At 40.1% G+C, this 21,229-nt stretch overlaps 1 protein-coding gene across 2 annotated transcripts in view; it reads right to left on the reverse strand.

The window, feature by feature from the left end:
• The window catches only part of ITPR2 (inositol 1,4,5-trisphosphate receptor type 2), a 419,018-nt gene that overhangs the window by 244,318 nt on the left and 153,471 nt on the right, over window positions 1–21,229 (reverse strand). For both annotated transcript variants that reach the window (XM_031443910.2, XM_064479133.1), the window contains exons 22-26: window positions 15,488–15,681; window positions 11,508–11,637; window positions 9,425–9,482; window positions 7,768–7,933; window positions 6,534–6,707 (exon numbers count right to left, since the gene is read on the reverse strand). In XM_031443910.2, coding sequence (XP_031299770.1) covers window positions 6,534–6,707; window positions 7,768–7,933; window positions 9,425–9,482; window positions 11,508–11,637; window positions 15,488–15,681 — 722 coding nt within the window. The remainder of the gene's footprint in view (window positions 1–6,533; window positions 6,708–7,767; window positions 7,934–9,424; window positions 9,483–11,507; window positions 11,638–15,487; window positions 15,682–21,229) is intronic.

Genomic DNA, 21,229 nt, shown 5'->3' on the forward strand with positions numbered 1-21,229 from the left:
AATGCCCTGGAAGATAAGTTAATAAAGGGAACCACCGGAAGATACAACAGGTCATGAAGCTCACAGGTACCAGGGATGCAATGCACTTACCAAGAGGACCTAATCCACCCCATCCTCCTCCCGGTTTTTATGAGATCAACTACAGTGAATGGGATAACTTTGGACCATACGCTGAAGACTTGTTAAGTGTTAGCAGACGGATGATCAACTCACATCTATTGCTCTGAGTAAACAGAACTTACCACTGAGTAAACACACACACACACACACTTTTATGTTATTGGCAACATTTCTTATTATTAAAATGAAGAACCACATTAATGTTGTCTGGTCTTCTGCTATCTAAGCAGGCACAAAGTTAGGCCATTATGAGCTGTTTTAAAACAATGCCAGTTGCCCTGTGTTTAGAGCCTTTGTAAAGATTTACTAAACAACAAAGGATTATTATGTGTACCGCCTGCCAGAGCGCATGCTGCCTGCTACTGGCTGTTTCCATTGATACTGTGATATATTTCATCCTGTTTACAATAAATTGGCAGTTGGTTCATTGCATAACGGAGATTATTTGGCTGTGCACAAGTCAGTAACTTTGAAGTTTCTCACTTTTTCTCCTCTTATTAATCTATTATCAATGTACCATTCTCCTGGCTTCTCAACCCATCGGCTCGTGTGCATTGCTAAGGCCGCCTCCCAAGTTCATGCTCACATAACCTCACACCTGGAATCGGGCAAGAGGCTCTTAACTGGTGCCCCCACCAGTTAAGTCTCTTTCTGCTGAACCATCCCGGGTTCTTCTGGGTGAAATTTTCTGAGACAGTATATTCACGTCCCTTCCCCCAAATCTTCAAAGGCTCCCGATTTCCAGCCACTTCAAATACAAATCACTTATTCTTGAACTCTGCTTCTCTCGTGATTATTCTTGAATACATTAGCCAACGAAATCCTCCCAATCTTTCAAAACAGTGACGCCTTCTCCAAGGGGTCAGGCCTACAGTGACCTCTCCCTTTTCTGCGCTATACAGGTCGGTGTTAATTACATGTCATACATTTTGTCGTATTGTTTCATGTGTGTTGTTCTGCGTGTTCCATTCTTTGAGGGCAAGAGTCTTATCTCAAATATACTTGATTCTAGACATCAAACTTTAAGAAGGGAAATGAGAAATTCAGGCGTGTACAAAGGCATGGAAGTATGATGGTGAAGAGATGAAATCATACTTTAAGCAAGATGTTCAAAAGGACGCACGTCCTCTTGGGAAACGCGACGGCAAATCAAGGAGAGAAGGTTCAGATACAGTCCATGCTGCCTTAACCCGAGCACCAGTAGACAGACCGTGCAAGGATTAACATATGGGTTCAAAATAACGAAGAGTTTTCTGCTGTTAAGAACTGTTAAATATAGAAAATGCTGAGGTAGGACTGCAGAGAAATCCTCTGGCTATACCACACCTAGAAGTGATAGAGAAAAATACTTCAATCTCTTTTTGATAAAAAGAAGGAAGCAAATGGAGGCCAAAATCCATAAAAACACATGAAATTTCCAAGCAGCAATCAAGCACGTTGTTGGCCCTGAGGGTATCAGCCTGAGATAATAACCAACAAGTGAGTCTTAACTTGTTTCGCACACACAGAACAGAAAGGAAACAAAGTCTGGATCCCAAGGAAGAGGGGAGGTCTGATCAGAGACCAGCCTTAGGACCAAGAATCTCAAAAGGAGACACCCGCAGTGATAAACCAGGCCCAGAGAAGATCAAAGGGGACCTTGGCTTGGCTTGGCTTGGCTGAAACCAAAAAAAAGGAGAAAAACTCTCTTAAGCTTCTACATACAAAGACAAGCCCATTTTCACTCAAGATTTTGGACTAGAATTCCCACTCATAAAGGCCCCCAAAGTCCCACGTCAAAAACTTTGTTTAACACGGTCACAAAGTGCAGCCTCCCACAGTGCCTCTGGGAGGCAAATGAAATCTTCTCCGGATTAAACACAGGCTTCGGAGGAATTCACACATAAACTTCCAAAGAATCTTAAGTTCCTAATACATTTTTTTAATTACTAAATATCTCAGTAAACACGTTCCCAAGGACTTCTGCAAGAACAGTGAACTTATAACTGCAAATGGCCCTCCTGTGACAGAACAGCTAGATCCTAGAGGTGGAACCTGTTTTAAATACATTTCTGGGCACACTGAAAATGAAGGGCTGAAACACCCCACCCACCCTCCATCTACACAGGAAAAAAAAGGTAGCCTGAAACCAGATCAGAGAGTTGGAGCTTCAAGCCAACATGGTAAGTGTCCCTAAGGAAAACACCAACTCTGCAACCCTGACAGACAAGTCAGCCCTCAACAAGTGTCAAGTTTGGGGAGGGAAACCCAAGACTCCTGCCTTCAGACAGGTGTGTGGGGAGGGAGCGCTGTGGTCCCAGGCCAACAGCGCCCCCTGGCCACAGGCCGAGGCAATCACAAACACTCCAAGGAGGAAAACAGGCCGGCTTTCAAGCCTGAAGTTGGAAGCCAACAAGATACAAGCTTGGGGACAGACTGGGAGTTGCAGATTTGTAGCTACTGACAGGTACATATAGAATAGATAAACAAGTTTACACTGCATGTAGCACAGGGAAATATATACAAGATCTTGTGGTAGCTCGCGGTGAAAAAGAATGTGACAATGAATACGTCTATGTTCATGTATGACTGAAAAATTGTGCTCCACACCAGAAATTGACACAATGGTGTAAACTGACTATAACTCAATTAAAAAAAGAAAAGATACGAGCTCAAAACCTACACTCTGGATGCAGTGTCACTTGGCCTTTGGAAAACAACTGGCATTATTGGGTGAGGGTAAACACGCTAGATGTTTACACCTAAATATAAATCCTGAAGGGGCTTCTTAAACATGTGCATCAGGTGACATTAACAAAAAGTTTTCAAAGCACCTTTTGGTAGCAGATTTTCTTTTAAAACACTAGAACTGTAAAGAATGAAATGTTCATCAATGTTAATGAGATAAACATGTGCATAAAATGTAATAATACATATTAGAGGCAAGGAACGCGCTCCTGCTGTACAACAACAAAGGTGGAGAACAAAAACACATCTAAAACAGACCAAATGAAATACTTTTCTTTTTTGTGTTTTAGAAATACAGATATACATGGTGAGGCCATTAAGAAAAGCAGGGAAATTATTAACATTTAACTCATGACAGAGGATTCCTCTGGGATATAGGGATGGGCCACAGGGACTTCGTGTTGGTAACATTCTGTTTCTCAAGCTATACATTAATTTCGACAGGATGTCCTCTGTCAGGAGGTACTGAATTTCCCATCACAGAAATTTGTTTCGTTTCAAGAAATCTTCACCTAGCTGAGCTATTTAGAGCGAGAACAACTATTACATAGGAACTGAACTTGATAATGCTACAAGCATCTTGCAATTTAACAAGTATCTTTAAGATTTCATAATTTCATACTCATCATAGTAAACAGCACAGTAAAGTGCACACAAAAACCAATCATAATGATGACAACCATCACTCATTGACTGCTGCCTTGGCGGACACTGCTGGTCGCTAACCTATATCCTTTTTCCTTTCTTCCCTGCCAGCAAATCCTGACTTTGTTTTGCTACTTATCCTTCCCCCGTGTAACTCAGGGGAGAGGATGCTGGCTGTGGAGCATCTTTTATTTAGCTTAAGCCAATCATATATAGTCCATGGTTTGGAGGTAAACATGTGGTCCTGCTCCAGCCAAGGAGTCAGGAGATAGGATCTACTGAAGGGCACCTGGGAAGTCTGCTTGTTCCTAAACAGGGGACCCAGAAAAGCACAGATATTCCTTCTTGGTGGTGGTGTGCAGAGGTGTGACATCTGCGATGCTGCTGTCATGATGCAACCATGAGAAAAAGCAGTCTCAGAAGTAAGACCATTGGTCCATGATGATCGCATAGACACAATAAATTAATTAAAGCTCCTTGACTTGTTGGTAAATAATATGTCATCTTGTGGTGTATATTTTCCCACTGAAGTCATATCAACCGGCATGCTACATGCACAGTTTGCTCATTTAATCTTCACAATAATCCTGTGAGCTAAGAAGCTTTTTTATGTCCATCGAACAGACAATGGAAACAAAACTTAGAGAACTAAAATTAATTGTCCAAAGTCATACAGATACTTAGTGGTAAATTCTGGGATGCCTGATTCCAAAACCTATACCCTTAATACCCTATCCATTCAAGTCCACCTTCCTGTAGCTATGAGGGCTGGAAAGCACATTCCAGTGGATTCGAAGGCTCCATTATCTGGTCACACGCTTCTATGGTACGAGTTGGTGTTGGTGGCAGCAGTAGCCTTGACCTCTGAATTGCAGCTACATCAGTAGTCCAGTGTCAGCCTCTAAACCGTACTCCTCCAGACTTTCCAAAAACTTAATTCCTTGTAGTAAATTGCTTCCTGCTTTAAGCACCTAAAATTACCATTTCCTGAACTGATAAATCCTGAACTGAACAAGTAATTAAATACATTCCAGCTTCATTGACTTGTATTTGTCTGAAGTCCCTAGAAGAGCAGTTTCATAGCCCACAGGTAACGCGGCGTTATCTTTAAGCCATCCTCGGGTGACTTGTTCACCCTCTTTCTCACATCAATATGAACTGTTTATTAATCCGCCAAGAGCAGGCCATGGGCAAGGACTGTAACAGAGGTTCTTCCTCCACTTTCCCTCATGACTGGGAACTTAAACTGTAGACTAGTGACTAACATCCTATACGGAACATCTCATCTCTACTCCTAGGAGATTTTGTGGGGGCAAACTTTTACAAAGAGCATACTGCATTTTCCTAAAGTTTGGAGCTGTTCTCCATTTTAAAAAAAGAATGAAAGGTTCTGAAAGGGCAAGTGACATTCTATTTATCTTCTAGAATATTCACAAAATGTGTATTTATAAGAAGAGGAGGTATCCTAGTCTTGTGGAAGCACAATACATCTCTTAACAACTTTAAATATTATATTAGAAAGTGCAATCTTACATTAAAGAGCCTGGAACTTATCATCAAAAAGACTGGAGTTAAAATCTCATAGAGCTGTTTGAGTGAGAAAATCCTTGGGTTTTCTGAATTTCAGTTGATTCATCCTTAGAAATGTGATCTCTGTGACTATCTCCAAAGTTTGTTGTAACATTTAAAAAGATATACCACATACAATCATGTCTGCTATGAGTTGGTATACAGTGAGTACTAAATAAATGTTGAATTTTCTCTTATTTCTTAAATATGCTATGGAAGAACTCCATTTCAACCAAAAAAAAAAAAAAACCTGTAGATATTCTACATTCTACTAACTTACATTATAAAATCACAGAAAAGGTTCTTAAAAGATTAAGTCAAAAATTTTGTGCAAATTAGCGGTAATGAGTCCTGAGACAAAGTGGAAGTCGTTACCCACCACTGAAATTTCATTTGGAAATTTTCAGCATTCTGATGACTCTAATTTCCTCCCACTCTGTCATCATCACCCTTCACTACAAAATATTTTGGGTATTCGAACAAACAGAAAAGCCAGGGTAGGTAAACCCCTCTAAATAGTTGACATTCCTGGAGGATTGCCAAGCTGGTAAAGTAGAAGGATGTGGTGCTTACCCTCTCCCACAAACACAACAAAAACTCCATCCACACATGGAACAATTCACACAAAATACCTACTGAACTTTGGTAGAATATCTCTTTCTATCAGAACTACAAGTTTCTACTGTAGAGCACAGGGAACTATATTCAATACTTTGTAGTAACCTATAGGAAAAAAAGAATATGAAAACGAATACATGTATGTCTATGTATGACTAAAACATTATGCCGCACTTCAGAAATTGACACAACGTTGTAAACCTACTATACGTCAATAAAAAAATAGCTTACATTCCTGCAGATGAAAATGACAACCAAATAAAACACTAGTTCGGCATTTAAGAAACTTAATGCATTATCAAATTATCACGTTGACAGTGGTTTGCTAAGACACTGCTTCAACATTTTTATTGGTTATTTACTATTTAGTGAAATGTGAAAACAGCAACTAATTAACCCACTGAAAACTAAAACCAATATAACAGAAGACTTATGATCACCATCTCACCATTCTTTGCATCATACATAGATTTTTTTAAGACTTTCATGTTGGCAATAAAGAACACTGTCCTTCCATTTAGGTTTTTTACATATTTATAAGGATATTTAATAATAAAAGGAATGGTTTATAGGTTGGCAATAAACAGTCACAATGAATGGTAAAAACAAAAAAGAACCCATTTCTTTTTTTCTCCACCTCATTCCCTCCTGTTGTCTTTACTCCTGGATTGTAAGATTTACAATGGGAAGGAGAAAAGATTAAAAAGTAGGCAGATGGGATAACATGTCTTAGCAACTGACAAGAATGAAACAAAGTACAAGTTTATGGGGTTAACTGACTTGGCAAATGGAACTTTCACGCTCTGATTTAAAAGACATTTTGTATTATTTCAAAACAGATCTTGAACACGAACCTCAATGGGCTCTTCACCACCTTTCACTTGATTTTCACCCATTTCTCCATTCTCATAGCTGCTGCTCTTCTCAACCCATAACTCGGATTTTTCTACAGTCAGTCGAAGCTGGTCGAGGTCTGCCTTGATTTGCTTGTAGTTGTCCACATCCTGATTGGACACCAGCAACTGCACCTGGAAACAGAATTTCAATCCTTCATTTACTTATGGAACATTCTTTATTCCTATTTATGTCAAAAATCCCAAGTCTTTGAACAGATTTGTCCCTCAGTTGAAGTTTAATATTTCTAGAATATTTATGGATATTTTAGATCTACACTGAGCATGAAAATTTACCTGGAAGCATTGGTAAACTCTATCCAACATAGTCACATGTTGTAAAGAATCACACATATAAAAAAGGGAGACGTAGCAAAGCTTTTCAAAGTATTAAACAGTGATTTAAAAGATACCCTAACTCTAATTTCACTGCTAAAGTTTGAGATTCTATCTGTTTGAAAAGTAGAAACATAAAAATAAGTGAGATTCTATCTGTTTGAAAAGTAGAAACATAAAAATAAGTGAAAGGAAATAGTGATACAGTCTAAACTTCACGATATAAACTTATAATTTATAGGTATAATATGACATTTACAAACACATGAAAAATTGTATCTATTTATATAATTACTCTTTTAATTATTTCATATTATGACATATTCTTGTAAAACTTCCTAGTATCAATGCCCTAGTAAACAAATATTAGTGAAATACATGTGAGCACGTAGATATTCCTCACTAACAGTCTCAAGGTTGATGCCACTCAAAGATGACAAAGAAAAAGATTAGATCCATTACAATTCCTTTCTTTGGGGTTTATACATTTTTCAATCACAAAACATTTATTTCAGTGCTACTGTTTTTTTCCTGCCCAAATTTATCAGTAAAATCTTGGGTCGAAACAAACAGCAGTGACAACAAAATTCCTAATATGGAATTATCCCCCAGTGCCTTCCTAAATCTCAGTGCCTGTCATTTACATTAAAGATATCAACTGAAAAATCACTGGTGGGGAACTCTTTCTAAAATAGATCATGTCTTGGCTTAAGACAAGGCCAGAGCTGTCTTTAAAAACAGTCTAAAGCGTCTCCAGGAAAAGTCTGATCAACTCTGCAACCATGAAGGCAGGTTAGATGTTACAAACAGTATTTTCAGAGCCTCTGCAAAGGAGCCACTGAGGGCTTCTTGATCTCACCTGTTTAAATGCCTGTAAAACTTCTGCTCTCTGGCTGAAGTGCTTGAACAGCAGCTGCAGGGCTCCTGAGAGCAGAGGAGGGTAGTCGTGCATGATCAGATGGATGAGGACCCGTAGAAACGTCCTGCCTCCTTCGTCGTCAAGTTGAACTGGATTTTTTTCCTTTCTGTAAAAGCAAAAATCATTCTAAAATAACTTAGATTAACCTAAAATCTAGTTGCAAGTGGTTAAAATTGTGTATACATTCTCAGAGTTATATCATTTCTCCCCCAAAATTGGAAAGTAAAAAGGAAGAATTTTTCACTTTTTTTTCTTATTTCCTTATTTATTTATTTTCTTTTCCTTTTTCTTCTCTTTTTTTTTTCCCTCATGTAACTGGCGAGGAAATAAAACATAAAGAAAAGCTTGTGAAAAGGAGAGTTGGAAGTAAGGGTGGCCAACCATCCCAGTTTGTTCAAGACTGCAGGGTTCCCGAGATCGGGGACTCCCAGTGCGAGCACTGGGAAGGCAGCAGGCAAGCCGGGATGATTTGGTCATCTAGGCACAGACTAAAGAATCTGAATCAACCCAGAAGCATTTACTATGAAGACATACGAGGCAGGATGTACACCCAACGACTGACTGACTTTCCCCCCATCCAAACACTCGGGCGGGGTAGGGGGGAGACTGCGCACCCACACAGGCACCCAGCCAGCACCGGCTCTGAGCGTTTGGTGTATTTGGACCCCGAACAAGATTCTCCTGCGTGAAATGTACATTTATTTTAAGGTGAAAATCATACACTGGCTTATTCTCTCTTCTCGGGAATAGTGAAATAGTTGGACAGGAAAACACTAACAATAAAAGCAAAAACTGGCAAAACAATGTAAAAATAAACCTAACCCAAATTGTTCACTCGAGATAAAAATCCTTTTGGGTTCCCTTGATTCTCCATCCTTGTCTTTCTTTGCTAACCAAAGACAATGCCACAGAAGGCTTAGTATAGAAATCTTTTTAGATACTCATGGTAAATGTGTCATAAAAATGAATGCCAGAAAATAACGTGTAACTTAGACACTTTACATTTTTTATCTTTTGACTATTAGTTTCATTTCTGGAAAAAAAGAGGGGAAAAAAGTAACCTAAAAACAATGAATTAGCAGGGCTCCTAATACCGAAGGAGGGTAGTCATGGCAGAGACACTTTGTTTTCTTTAATCATAGATATTTACAGTTGGCAGAAAATTGCTTTATTTCTTACATATAAAGTTAATGATAATGCTGAAAGGAGTAACTTTCTTGCCTCAAGTTTCTCAGATTCAAGGAAGCAATGTTTTGCAAGATGCAGTGATATTTATACCAGGGGAGTTAAAGGGCATTCATGTGCTGTCATTATTTGAGGAAAGAAAAGCAAAGAATTCAGGGGAGAGTTCAATATACTGATGTCATCTAGCCTGGTTTTCGGGTTTTTTTGTTTGTTGGTTTTTTTTTTTTACCTGACCTAAAGGAAAGCTATGCTTTCTCTTCTATGGTCAATTAGCAGCTTCGTTTCTGGCAGAAATTATGTTGGCAACAATAAAGGATCTAAACTTACATAGACAGAGATGAACAATAAAGTGTCAATAAAATTCTAAGTAAAATCTTATCCACAAGATAAACATACATAAATGTTACCGTACCTTCCAGCAAACATAGTTTCTGCCTGAGCTGCAATTTCATCTATATCAGGAACAATAGCTGCAATGATACAGGGCAAAATCCAGTCTTTATCTTTTTATAATTAGGAGTCACAATATTAATATTAGCGTACCGAAAAGCATTTTTGTCTTAATTTCTTTATGCCACAAAAGTCAATCTACACTTTAAAAAGTCATAACATAGTTCCTCATACATATCAATATTTTAAACTGAAGTTTACATTTTAAAATGTAAATTGTTATAGTCAAAGATACATTCAAAAGACCAGAAGCATCATTTACAAAGTTACCTCCTGTATATAACTGTGTGTGTCTGCGGATGTGTGTGTGCACATGTGTCTGTGTGTGTGTATAATAACATGGAAGGATAATTTTTTTTTAAAGAATCACAATATTTTTATAAAGAACCTTGTTACTATACGGGACTTCCAAACAACATCATCTTTTTACCTAAACTTGCTTACTTCTATAATTCCAGCCTTTATTCTTGTGGGACAGGGTTCTTGTGTTTTGGTTTTGGTTTTTAATGTGAACCAATCACGATTCTTCAGTCATCCCCACCACTAACACTCTGAAGATGTCTGTGATAAGTACACAATTTATTTCTCATCTCCAAAAGCATAAAAAGAAAACAGAGCAAGATATAAAAAGGGAAAACAGAAGTCTTCCCAGAAAGCTACCTCTTATGGATACAACCAGTGAGAGAGACCAGGTAAATCAGAGAGAACTGCTTTTCTGCCGACGCCCCAGACTTTCCCTCCCACACTTCTTACTGACACTTAGAGCTCCTGTTTCCAGAAGTCTGGCTTCTGAGAGCCAATAATTTTTATGCCACTGTCAATGCAACCGCCAGCAGAAGTTTCTGGTTCTGCCATATCGTTCCTGGAAATAGCCCTTTGGGGTTCTACACTTCTGGGAAACATAAAAACAACACTGTTGCAAACATGCCAGAGAGACTTCTAGCTCAGGAGACCTTGACTCCGTCTCTACAGACACGCTGTCTTTGGATGGTACCAAGGAGTCACAGCTAGCAGGATGTTTGGTCTAGCATCCATTCTAACTGCACACTTACTTACGATCACTGACTCATTCCTGTCAAACTGATTGATGGACAAAGAAGAGGAGGGTTCCTGACATTGCCACAGTGGTTGTGGTTAAGAGAAAGTTTTGTATCTGTGTATGAATCCTGCCCAAAGAAGAAGAATTCTGTCAACTGGCTAACTCTTTAATACGCCATAGTTTCCAGCTTGCCATGACTGGCTTGAGCTATCCAGAAAAACAGTAATTTAATATTTCTTAAGTTTCATAAGGTTCTTTCTAGAGTCACAAAATTTTAATAATAATTTTTATGGTCTTATGTCATTATGCGCCTATACGCAGAAATAAGAGTGGCTTCGTTCTTACACTTTTTAAATATGAAAAACTGATATACAATACCCATTTACAACCACGCAAAGTAATAATAATAGTTTAAAAAAACAACACCTATACACAAAATTAAACCAGCATCCACATCGAGACCTCTGGGGAACTCCATAGCTTTCTTCTTGAATTGGGTGATGTCTTCCTACAAAACACCTTTCCTCCTGACAGCTGCATTTCACTCTGCTCTTTGATCCAGGCCAAAAAAAAAAAAAAAAAATTCCCTTGGATTTTCACCAAAATAACATAATGCTTAAAAGTTTCAGACCCTGGAATTGGAAAGACCTCAGCAAGTATCCCTCTTCTGCTATTTTCATGACCTTTAGCAAGTGACTTAACTCTTCTGACTTTGGTTTTCTTATCTGTAAAATGGCACCATAAACAGCACCTCAACCTCACGGCGGTGTGACGATTACAAAAGAAACTGCATGCAAAGGACTGAGCACCAGCAGTGGCAAACATCCTCCCTGCTGTTCTGGGCAAGTTACTTGATGTTCTGTCTCAGTTCCTTCATTACACTGATGGAGTTTATTTTGACACTTTTGTCTCATAGGAATACTTCTTGTTTTAAAAACATAAAAGGAACTTTCAAGTCCTCAGGAAGACACCATACAAAGAGGAAACACTGTCACAAAAGAGATACCTGATGGCAGCAGCGTATCTGGAGAGCCACTGGCGGACGTCTCAGCATTTCCATTGCTCTCCCCGAATTCCTTCTTATATATTGACAGCATGTATGAGATCCTATAATCGAGTCTGACACTCAGAATAAACTACGAGAAACAAAAACAACGTAAGTTTCTTTTATCAGCCTGCGATGCTTAAAAATTCAACTCATTACGTGACACCAAGAACAACATAACTATCAACGTGCCACACGAACTCGTGAGAAACCTCATTGGTAAACTCATCACACTTCAGCTGCACACGTGATAATCAGTCAGAACCCTAAGGAAAGTGATGCATTTCCATCAGCCAACGTCAGTGAAATCTCTAAGCAGTTTTTGGAAAGAAGAAAATGTGACATTCCCCCCATGATTGCTCTCCGAATACTCCAGGTGGAGGTAACCAGCAAGTCTGGACGAAGAGGTGAGGATGACATAATTTCCTGAGCCTTTTTCAGAGTTCCCATTTTCTCTGTGAGGAAAGTGCTGGGGCTGTGACCCTCATTCACTCACAGGAAGGCCACGATTTCAGCACCAATGGTGTGGACTCTGGCCACGCCACAGCGGGTCCTGGATCCAGGCTACCGAAGGGCAGCGTAAGTTACAGCGTCCAGTACACCAGGGATGTGCCTGACTGGCGTCTGCTTTCCCCTGAGTCTGTACTGTTGCCCTGGTCATGGAAACTTAAGTGCCAGTAAGGTTCCCATCTGTGCCCATCACCATGAAGAATGCAAACGCCCCAAGCCCAGGGCCCTCAAGAAGTCAGTGATCGAGTTGGGAAAACAAAATATAACACTGTTAACATAACTGGGAAATTAGCACACGTCTCATTGTGGTCTCGAGTATAATGCCGATCAGAGAAGGAAGAAGTCTGGGCTGCCAACACCTGAGTGGGGACGGGAAACAGCAGAGAGGTGGTACCTTCCCTCCCGGTTTGCCTGAGACAGGCCAGGGTTGGCCTCTGCTCCCAGTATTTTTATCAGTGTCCCCTACACTCACTTAAGAGAGTCTCACTTGAACAGCAAACAATAATGGTCATCTGAGTTTCAGAAAACTTGGTGTTTGGTGCTACCATCTAACCTTGTCTCTCACTGTCTCCGCCATCACTGTATCAGACCCCTCCCTCCCTCCCTCCCGCCTTCTCCTGCCCCCTTTCTCTCACTCTCTCTCCCACTCTCCTCTTTCCACCTGCACAAGATGGAACACCTGCCGTTTCTCTTTTGCCTCCTCACCTTCGTCTCCCTGGTTCCCTTTACCTTGGATGCTCTTCTCCTCCACCCCATAATCACCAGCTTTGGAGATTATCCTCCAAGGTGGGGTTTGAACCTCCTTTTTAATGAAACTTTCCCTGGTTCCCCAGTCCAGATCAATGTTTCTCCTTTTTGCTCACCCAACACCTTAGTTACACCTCTAGGTCCACAGTGGAATCCATCTCCCTACCCCACCCCCTCCTTCTCGCCCTCTCTCTCCTCTGCTAGACCTTCATGGTCCTCGTGGCAGTAACCATGCCCCACGTCAGCTGTGTCCGGTCAAGTTCAACAAACTTGTTGAGCCAGGTCCTGAGGAAGGTCCCAAGGGTACAGAAAAGGCTCCAAGGATATAAGACCTGCCTTTGAAGAGCATTTAATCCAGAGGGAAAGGCAAACACCAAAGAGAATCTTTTATTAACATGCTGTGAGCACTGCAACACATAGCGGCGGAACTGGTTCCAGTTAATAAGGAGATTTTCATTCCCAGAATAGGCAGATCTATAGCGACAGAAATAGATTAGTGGTTGCCTAGGGCGGGGGGGGGGGGGAGGTGCGGTGACACTGGGAGAAATGGGGTTACTTTCGGGGATGATGAAAATGTTCCAAAGTTGACTGTGGCAGTGGTTGCCCATTATCTGGGAATATACTAAAATCCTTTGGAATGTATGCTTTAAATGGGTGAATTGTATGCTATGTGAATTATAGCTCAATAAAGCAGTTTTTAAATATAAAAAAGGGGGGATTTTCAAAGAAGACAGACCGTGGGAGAAGAGGGCTGAGAAAGGGCGTGGGTTTGGCGGCCCTGAGCAGACAGGTGGGAGCAGAAGCTTGACTGCAGGTGCCTAAAAAGACGGGTGTTTTTGGAGAAAAAAAAAAAAAAACCCTTACAGAGAACAAGTTATTAAAATATGAATTAGTGCAACACTTACTAGGTTTTAAATGAAGATTAGTATTCAAGGAATTCTATTTTATAAATAGAGCCAAAATTGAAGCTTTCATCCTCCAATATATTTAATTATGAAAAATAATGGAAGGTAGAAGAAAAGGGGGAAAGGGAAGAATAAAAAGGAAGGCAGAGAAAGAGAGTGGGGAGGCAGCTGAAGACAGATGGAGAAAGAGAGAGAAGTAAAAAGACAAAAAAAAAAAAAAGATACATGAAATGATGGAGAACAGAAAGGAAGAGCCTGAGGAGGCATTGCTGGCAGAAAGCAGGAGGCTTGCTTAAGGGACGTCTCGAAGGGACGTTCTAAGAAAAACATTCAAGAGCTTCACACAGGAACACAAGCACAGTGAATCAGACCCAGACACAGAGACACAAAAACCAGAGCGAGAGCAGGTTCAACAAGAAAGACATAAAGCACCCAAAAGAGAGGCTGCAAATTAAGCCAGCCCTCGCCCGCCCTGCATCGTGTCTCCAGCCCACCATTTTTCAGCTGTTAGACTGCTCTGGAAATGCTGCTTTCCTGTCACTGTTCCTGGGCTGAAATGAGGGCACATATTTCAGAGGCTGTCCCATGAGGAGGAGGACGTTAAGCTGGGGGCCCATCAGGCCACAGGTCAGGTGATCACTCGCCACCTTCCTGAGTTTCAGAAAGGACCGCTCAGTGATTTCTCAGGGTCGTGAACACAGAGTTGGGAGGCCTGCCAATTATTTCTCAGGGTTCAGCCTTTGGAATTCCTGGAGGAACTGTGAACCCTTTTATGATTATAAATCTCATTACTTTAAATAAAAATGTACAGACCTCTTTCCAGGACTACTAACCCACTTCTGGTACCTCAGTCTACATTAAAATATGATGGAGGACTTAGTAAATTGTATAGATCTTTGAAAACTCCAGGCTCCATTCTTCAAATCTAAAATAAATGCTATAATTAAAGAACCATAAAACTACTTTCCAAACTTAAACAAAAAAAAGCTAAGAATTCATAGCTACAGGAATGAGGAATTTATCCACTAAACCAGTGGTTATGAAATAGCAATTTACCTCCTTTAAACTCATAGAGCTAGGCATTAGACTAGGTTAATTTAAAAATATATATGTATGTATTATATCTAGTCTCTTGGAAACAAAAATGCAAAGTGGGGGGAGGGAATAGCTCAGTGGTACAATGCATGCTTAGCATGCACAAGGGTCCTAGGTTCAATCCCCAGTACTGCCATTAAAATAAATAAACAAATAAACCCAATTACCACCCCCAAAAAAGATGCAAAGAGAGATAGTCACTTATATAAAATGCTAAAACCAATTATTAACATTTTCTTGATAAAAATAAAATTTTATTTGAGTTCTTGCTACAGTAAATCTATGTACATAGAATTGTATGTCCAATTCAATTAAAAATAGGAAAAGAGTTAGAATTCAATCTTAATTTTTCCTGCTCTGAAATCCTACTTAAATCAACGTAAAATTAAGTCAGGGTCAGTACTAAATGAGAAAATACATATGAAAGAAATTATGTCAACCTCAAAGCCCTCTGCAGTTGTTAGACGTCATTAATATATTTAACAGGAATGAACACATGTAATTAATATGTTACATACTGTCAGTGGGAGATTTCTTCCCAGGCTTATAATTAACTTAAATAAAATTAGACAAATAGCATTTCAGAATATTTACATAGTGATCTGGAATGGAACGTGTAAGACATTCAACCAATGAGCACCACTGGGTGTTTGTCCCCCCTCACCTCCCAGTTGGGCCCCGTACCTGTAAGATCTCAATAATCTTCAGCTTGGTGTCCATCACAGTGATGTCCTCTTGCTCGGCGGGGGTCCCCTGCTTGCTGGGGAGCAGGCTGGGCTGAATGTCAGGCACACTCATGGGAAAGATGGAACCCCTGCTGAGTACCATCTGGGTCATCATCTCTCCCACCCCATGGATGGTTCTCATGACATTGTTTCCTGGCATGAGAAAAGTCCTTAAGTCAGTGTACAGGCCACCTTGGGAAACAGCGGCTACACCCATTTGGCCACAATCAGACTGGAAATGTAACAGGGAGGGTACCAAGGACAGGAGAGAGCGTCAGCACTGCTCAGGCTCTTTCCCTGCAGACAAAGTGAAGAGAGTGCAGGGACATTGCAAAATGACAGGTTTTAAAAGTGAACATTTACTCTCCTCAGAGAATTTTTTCATACACGCACCCCAGTGTTCATAGCAGCACTATATACAATAGCCAAGACAAGGAAGCAACCTAAACGTCCACCAACAGATGACTGGATAAAGAAGTTGTGGTATATTTATACAATGGAATACTACTCAGCCATAAAAAAGAATAAAATAATGCCTGAACATCGTCATTCTAAGCGAAGTAAGCCAGGAAGAGAAAGAAAAACACCCTATGATATCACTCATATGTGGGATCTTAAAAAAGAGAGAGAGAGAGAGAAAAGAGGACACTAATGAACTCATCTACAAAATAAAAACAGACTTGCGGACATAGTAAACAATCTTATGGTTACCAGGGGAAAGGGGGTGGGGAAGGGATAAATTTGGGAGTTTGAGATTTGCAAATGTTAGCCCTATATATAAAAATAGATTAAAAAAACAAATTTCTTAGGTATAGAACAGGGAATTATATTCAATATCTTGTAATAACCTTTAATGAAAAAGAATATACATATTATGCTGTACACCAGAAATCAACACATTGTAACTTCAGTTAAAAACATTTTTTTCAAAACCAACAATTTTTCAAAATAAATAAATAAAATAGAAAAAAAAGAAAAAGCTTTCAAGTGATGCACAGGAGGTGAGTTGTTGGTGACTCTGATAAAAATCCAAATCAGGTCCTTCTGGAACACAGTAAGCCCTACCAACCATCATACCAGTAGGGTCTAACTCCTACAATAATGAGAAAGAAAGGTAATTAAGCCCTAGGATAAAGTGAATTGCAAGTGAGGAGACAAAGATTACATGCCCGAGATCACACCATTTTGTTTAAATGGTGACTAATGCCCTAATCCTACCCTCAAACCAGGGGCTTCTTGGCTTTTAGCTTTGCTCTCGTGATGCCTGTGGAACAGCTTGGGAGGAGGATTTTTACAACTCCATTTTAAGGGGAAAAAAAACTTATCTGGGGGAGAAGCAGGTTTTAGCCCTTCCTTCATCAATTTGAGTAGAAAACCACACTTCAAAATCCACAGAAAGCAATCATGTTTGGGAAACGTATCAGTGACAAACACGATCATTCTCGATAAGATTTTATTACTCCTCCTCTGCATCTTCTCTTGAATTTAGCTTCGTTCGCCAAGAAAACCGCCCTCGCACTCATTCCTCACACTGACCACAAGCAGCTGTACCCAAGGACCCTCCTGACACCGCTACCGTTAACCTTCTCCAGCCTGACCGCGTTTCTCACTTCTAAAGCCCTACAGCGGGCGGCAAGGACTCAGAAGAACAACTGTCTCCTTTCCTTTCAGGACAGTGGTCTTTGCTTCGTGGGTGTTCGTGGAGCTTTGCGTCAAGCAAAGCCTAAGAATCTGGCAAAGAATTTTCCTTTCCCCAAATGTCTCAGGGTGTAAACCAAGAGAAAGGGAAATGGAAATAAGATGGGATGAGATAAAACTCTCAGCTCCAAGTGAAGAGCATAAACTGTGGGAATACCTACAGGACTGAAAGGCAAACACATAAAGAGAAGGAAAATATTTAAAGGATGACTCAAGAGAATCTTCACGGCCCTGTGCACAGACCACAATTACCAGGCAAGCCACTGGTAACCAATATTATTTGTATGTTGCGAAAGGTGAAATGTCTTTTAAAATTCATCACCGTCTCCAAGTATGAAATTGGTATACACAGAAGAGGATGGTGCTTAAACAGTACATTTCTGAGTAGGCAAAGAAGTAATATTTTTTTCTAGAATGGCATCCCTCAGGCAGAGATGAATTTGTGTTTCCATTCTGAGGGTCTAGGACCTTTTATTACACTGCTGTTTGCATAAGTCAAAAAATGGGGGGATGAGAAAAAATATATATATGGAAGGTAATTTCTAAGTTTGGACAAGGTTGAGACAAAGGATTGAGACAGCCCCGTTTTCTGTCAGAGTGACCTCAAGGCAGAATTGTCTGTGGTTCTCAAACAATCATAGCAGCTGAGTATTTCCAAATCCCCCCACTCTCTGCTACGTGGGCTGCAGGGATGCACATCTGGCTGTTGGCAATGGTTTGGGGTCATCCATGTTCAACCAGGACATTATCCAAGTCTCGATTCCAGTATGTATATGTGTTAGCCTCCAAGAGATGCCTTCTCACCACTAACACAGAGCAGGCTCCTCTGTTACTCGTACCCTTGATTCACACAAAAATCCTTGGCACCCAGGGTGTCTGCATCTTATTTACATTTGCATGGAAAATAAACATTTAATCCAAATTATTGTTACACACGATGTTAGCCCAGACAATTCTTTCCCCCAAATATAGATCCTGTCACCAAGAAATTAAAATCTAGAGGCCAGAACCATAATAATACATAACACATGTTGTCAATGAAATGAGATGGTTCATTCCCATTGTACCACATCCTTGGATGCCTGTGGCACGTGGTTGCCACAAAACTCTCCTAACATCGCCATGTATAGCCAATTCCGAGTTTGCAAATTAAAAGATGCTATATTTTCTAGAGTTGCTTAGTGGTGATGAGAAGGGCTTAAATTGTCAACTATTACAGCTCGAAAAACCTAAGTCAAATGACACAGAAATCACAAACACGCAAGGCTCCCAGTATCCATTTTTCCACAGAAACATGTCTCATTCTGGACTGTTGAGATACGTCAGAGGCAATCAGTCCTCGACATGCAAGAGAAGAAATCCCACTATTTCTCTTCTTAACCATAATTAGTTAGTATTACTGAAAAGCTTTCAGTGACAAGGATATTATAATGTAAATCCTCTGAGCAAATTCAGGTTTTCTATGTCTTTTATACTAACCCAGCAGCCAGAATTTGGATTTATGTATGAAGTGTATTGAGATGATTTGAAAAAGGGGAGTCATCTTTGTTAAGTAAAAGTACAAAGGAAGGAATTGCTTAGAAACAAAAGCAGATCGACTTTCCAGGTTCTTTCATTACATAACTGTCCAGATATTTTTTTACTAATCCTAATTCCCTCGGGAGAAAACCTCAAAAGTAAGACAGGTGTCGTCTTACCAGAAATGGCGACGGGGAATATGGGTTGAGAGTACCTTGCTTTGTTTCTTTGATGGTTCCGATGAGCCAAGTTTTCATCACCGACTCCAGAGACGTGAAAAGCAATAAGGAATTTACGTAACACTAAAGACGTGCTGACTTTCACTTGACTTTCCCCTATTCAGAAGTCATTTTACTGATGGTGATCACTAAGGGGTTGAACAATCCTTAGCAGCTACGTGGATTTATAGACAGTGTAAGAAATTTAACAAAATCTTATTTGATGGACATTTACCTTACGTCCATTGGTGTTTTATTTAAAGTCATCTCTATCTGTTATCTCTCTCTATTAGACATACTTTTCTCCTTTGAACACCTAAGAACAAAAGGGATCATTTGAATTTTCCAGTTGTTTAGGTTTTAGATAGACACTTCTGAAACCTGCTACGCGTATATAAGAGATGACAGACATACCGCATAAGGAGAGCTCTGTGAATATTTGTTCACAGCAAGTTTCTAAGTTTCTTGATTTTAAGCACCGAAGTCAACTCTCAGTGTTCTACAGTAATAGAAGCCAAAACATGGATAATCCAAAAACCATTCTTATTTCTCTGAAACCTATCTTTATAGTTGGATTTGGATAAATATGCCTGCCGTTATAATAATTCATGTGAAACAGAATGATGTTAAACCATGAAGACCTGACTCAGGAAGCCTTCCTCCTCCTCCTCCCTGCTCAGCACCTCCCTATAAACCTCCACTGGCTGGGAAACGCCCACACTCCCTCAGACTAGGGCACTTTTCCATTTTGAACACTCTTTGGATCAGCGCTTCCTCCCAGTGGTTAGGGTCTGGGTTATAAAAGGACTTTTATGTATGCAAAGAAAACAAAAACATTAACCCAAGATTATCACTAGCCTTACTTAAGCCAGTGATATAAGCAGGGTAATAGATAACATGGTATCAACCTGGATTAAAAAGAAAATCAAGGTTTAACAGCCTAGAGGACAACAGATAACCAGCACTCCCACTGTCAAAGTTAGATGACAGTATTCTGGAGAGCTGGATGTCCAGTCCACGTAGGGTTTTTAATCCACGTGTGGGAGCTGGAGGCAACTTGGTGTTCCTCTGCCTGGAGTTCTCTTACTCAGGTGGCCGCTTGGCTTGCTCCCTCAAAATCCCTTCTGATTTCTGGTGCAATGTCACCTCCTCAGGATTCCTCCGGCCACCCTCTCTAAAGAAGGGCTGTCATCACTCTGGATCCTGCTCTTCGTTTCAGTCATGGCATTAGCACCATCTCGTATCACATTTGTATTTGTTTATGTGTTTATTGCATCTCTCTCTCCCCCCAGAAGTAACATAAGTTTCATGAAGACAGGGAGTCTGCCTGGTGTCTCGCTCTGTCTGCAACACCAGGAACAGTGCCTGACACACAGTAGCCATTCAACAAATGCTTGTTGGATTATTGCACAAACAAAAAATAAAGCTGGATGAACAAATGAATTATTAAAAATGATTGTTTTATAAGGTCTGCATAAAAAGTAGGTATTGTTATATTAAAGGTAAGTTTCATCAAGGGGAGGTTTTGCTTGCTTTCTTTTCTACTTTCTGAATTTTCTGAATTTTTTCAGAAAGTATATATAATTTCATGCTACTTAAAAAACTATTTGCAGCGGGGGAGGTACAGCTTAGTGGTAGAGTGTGTGCTTAGCATGCACAAGGTCCTGGGTTCAGTCCTCAGTACCGCCATTAAAAAATAGATTTAAAAAACCCAAATTACCTCCCCCCAAAATTAAAAAAAAATTTTTAAAATTGTTAAATGTATTTGCTAAAAAAAAAAAATTTAATGCCATAGATAACAATGAGGTGAGGAAAATCATGGAGTCTGACTTTATCAAGGGCATTATCACATCCCATGTACTTTGCAGGCCACATACACCCCTCACAGCAGGGTATGGAGTTGGGGGACCCGTCCCATTTTACACAGCCGGAAAGTGACAGGGCCTCGGATTCAGGTCAACTAATGTCAATGTGCATCTGTTCCCCACATCACGTTGCTTCACGAATAGGCCATCACCTTACAAGTTTCCAAAGATTTTATATAAAACTCAGAAAACCTACCAAATGCAGAAAGAAACTATCCTAATTAAACAGCCCCTGTTCAGAAAGTATTCATTAAGTAGCCAACGTTCATCTGGCCACATACTAGGGACACCAGGCGTTCAAGGCACAAGAGCAGGAATTTACACACAGTGAATGTTAGCTAAGGAGACAGAAAGTATGTCCCCCCAAATTTAAGAACAAATACAAAGCAAATGAGATAGTAA

This window comes from Camelus dromedarius, chromosome 25, assembly GCF_036321535.1.
Source record: "Camelus dromedarius isolate mCamDro1 chromosome 25, mCamDro1.pat, whole genome shotgun sequence".
In the NCBI taxonomy this organism is placed as follows: Eukaryota; Metazoa; Chordata; class Mammalia; order Artiodactyla; family Camelidae; genus Camelus; species Camelus dromedarius.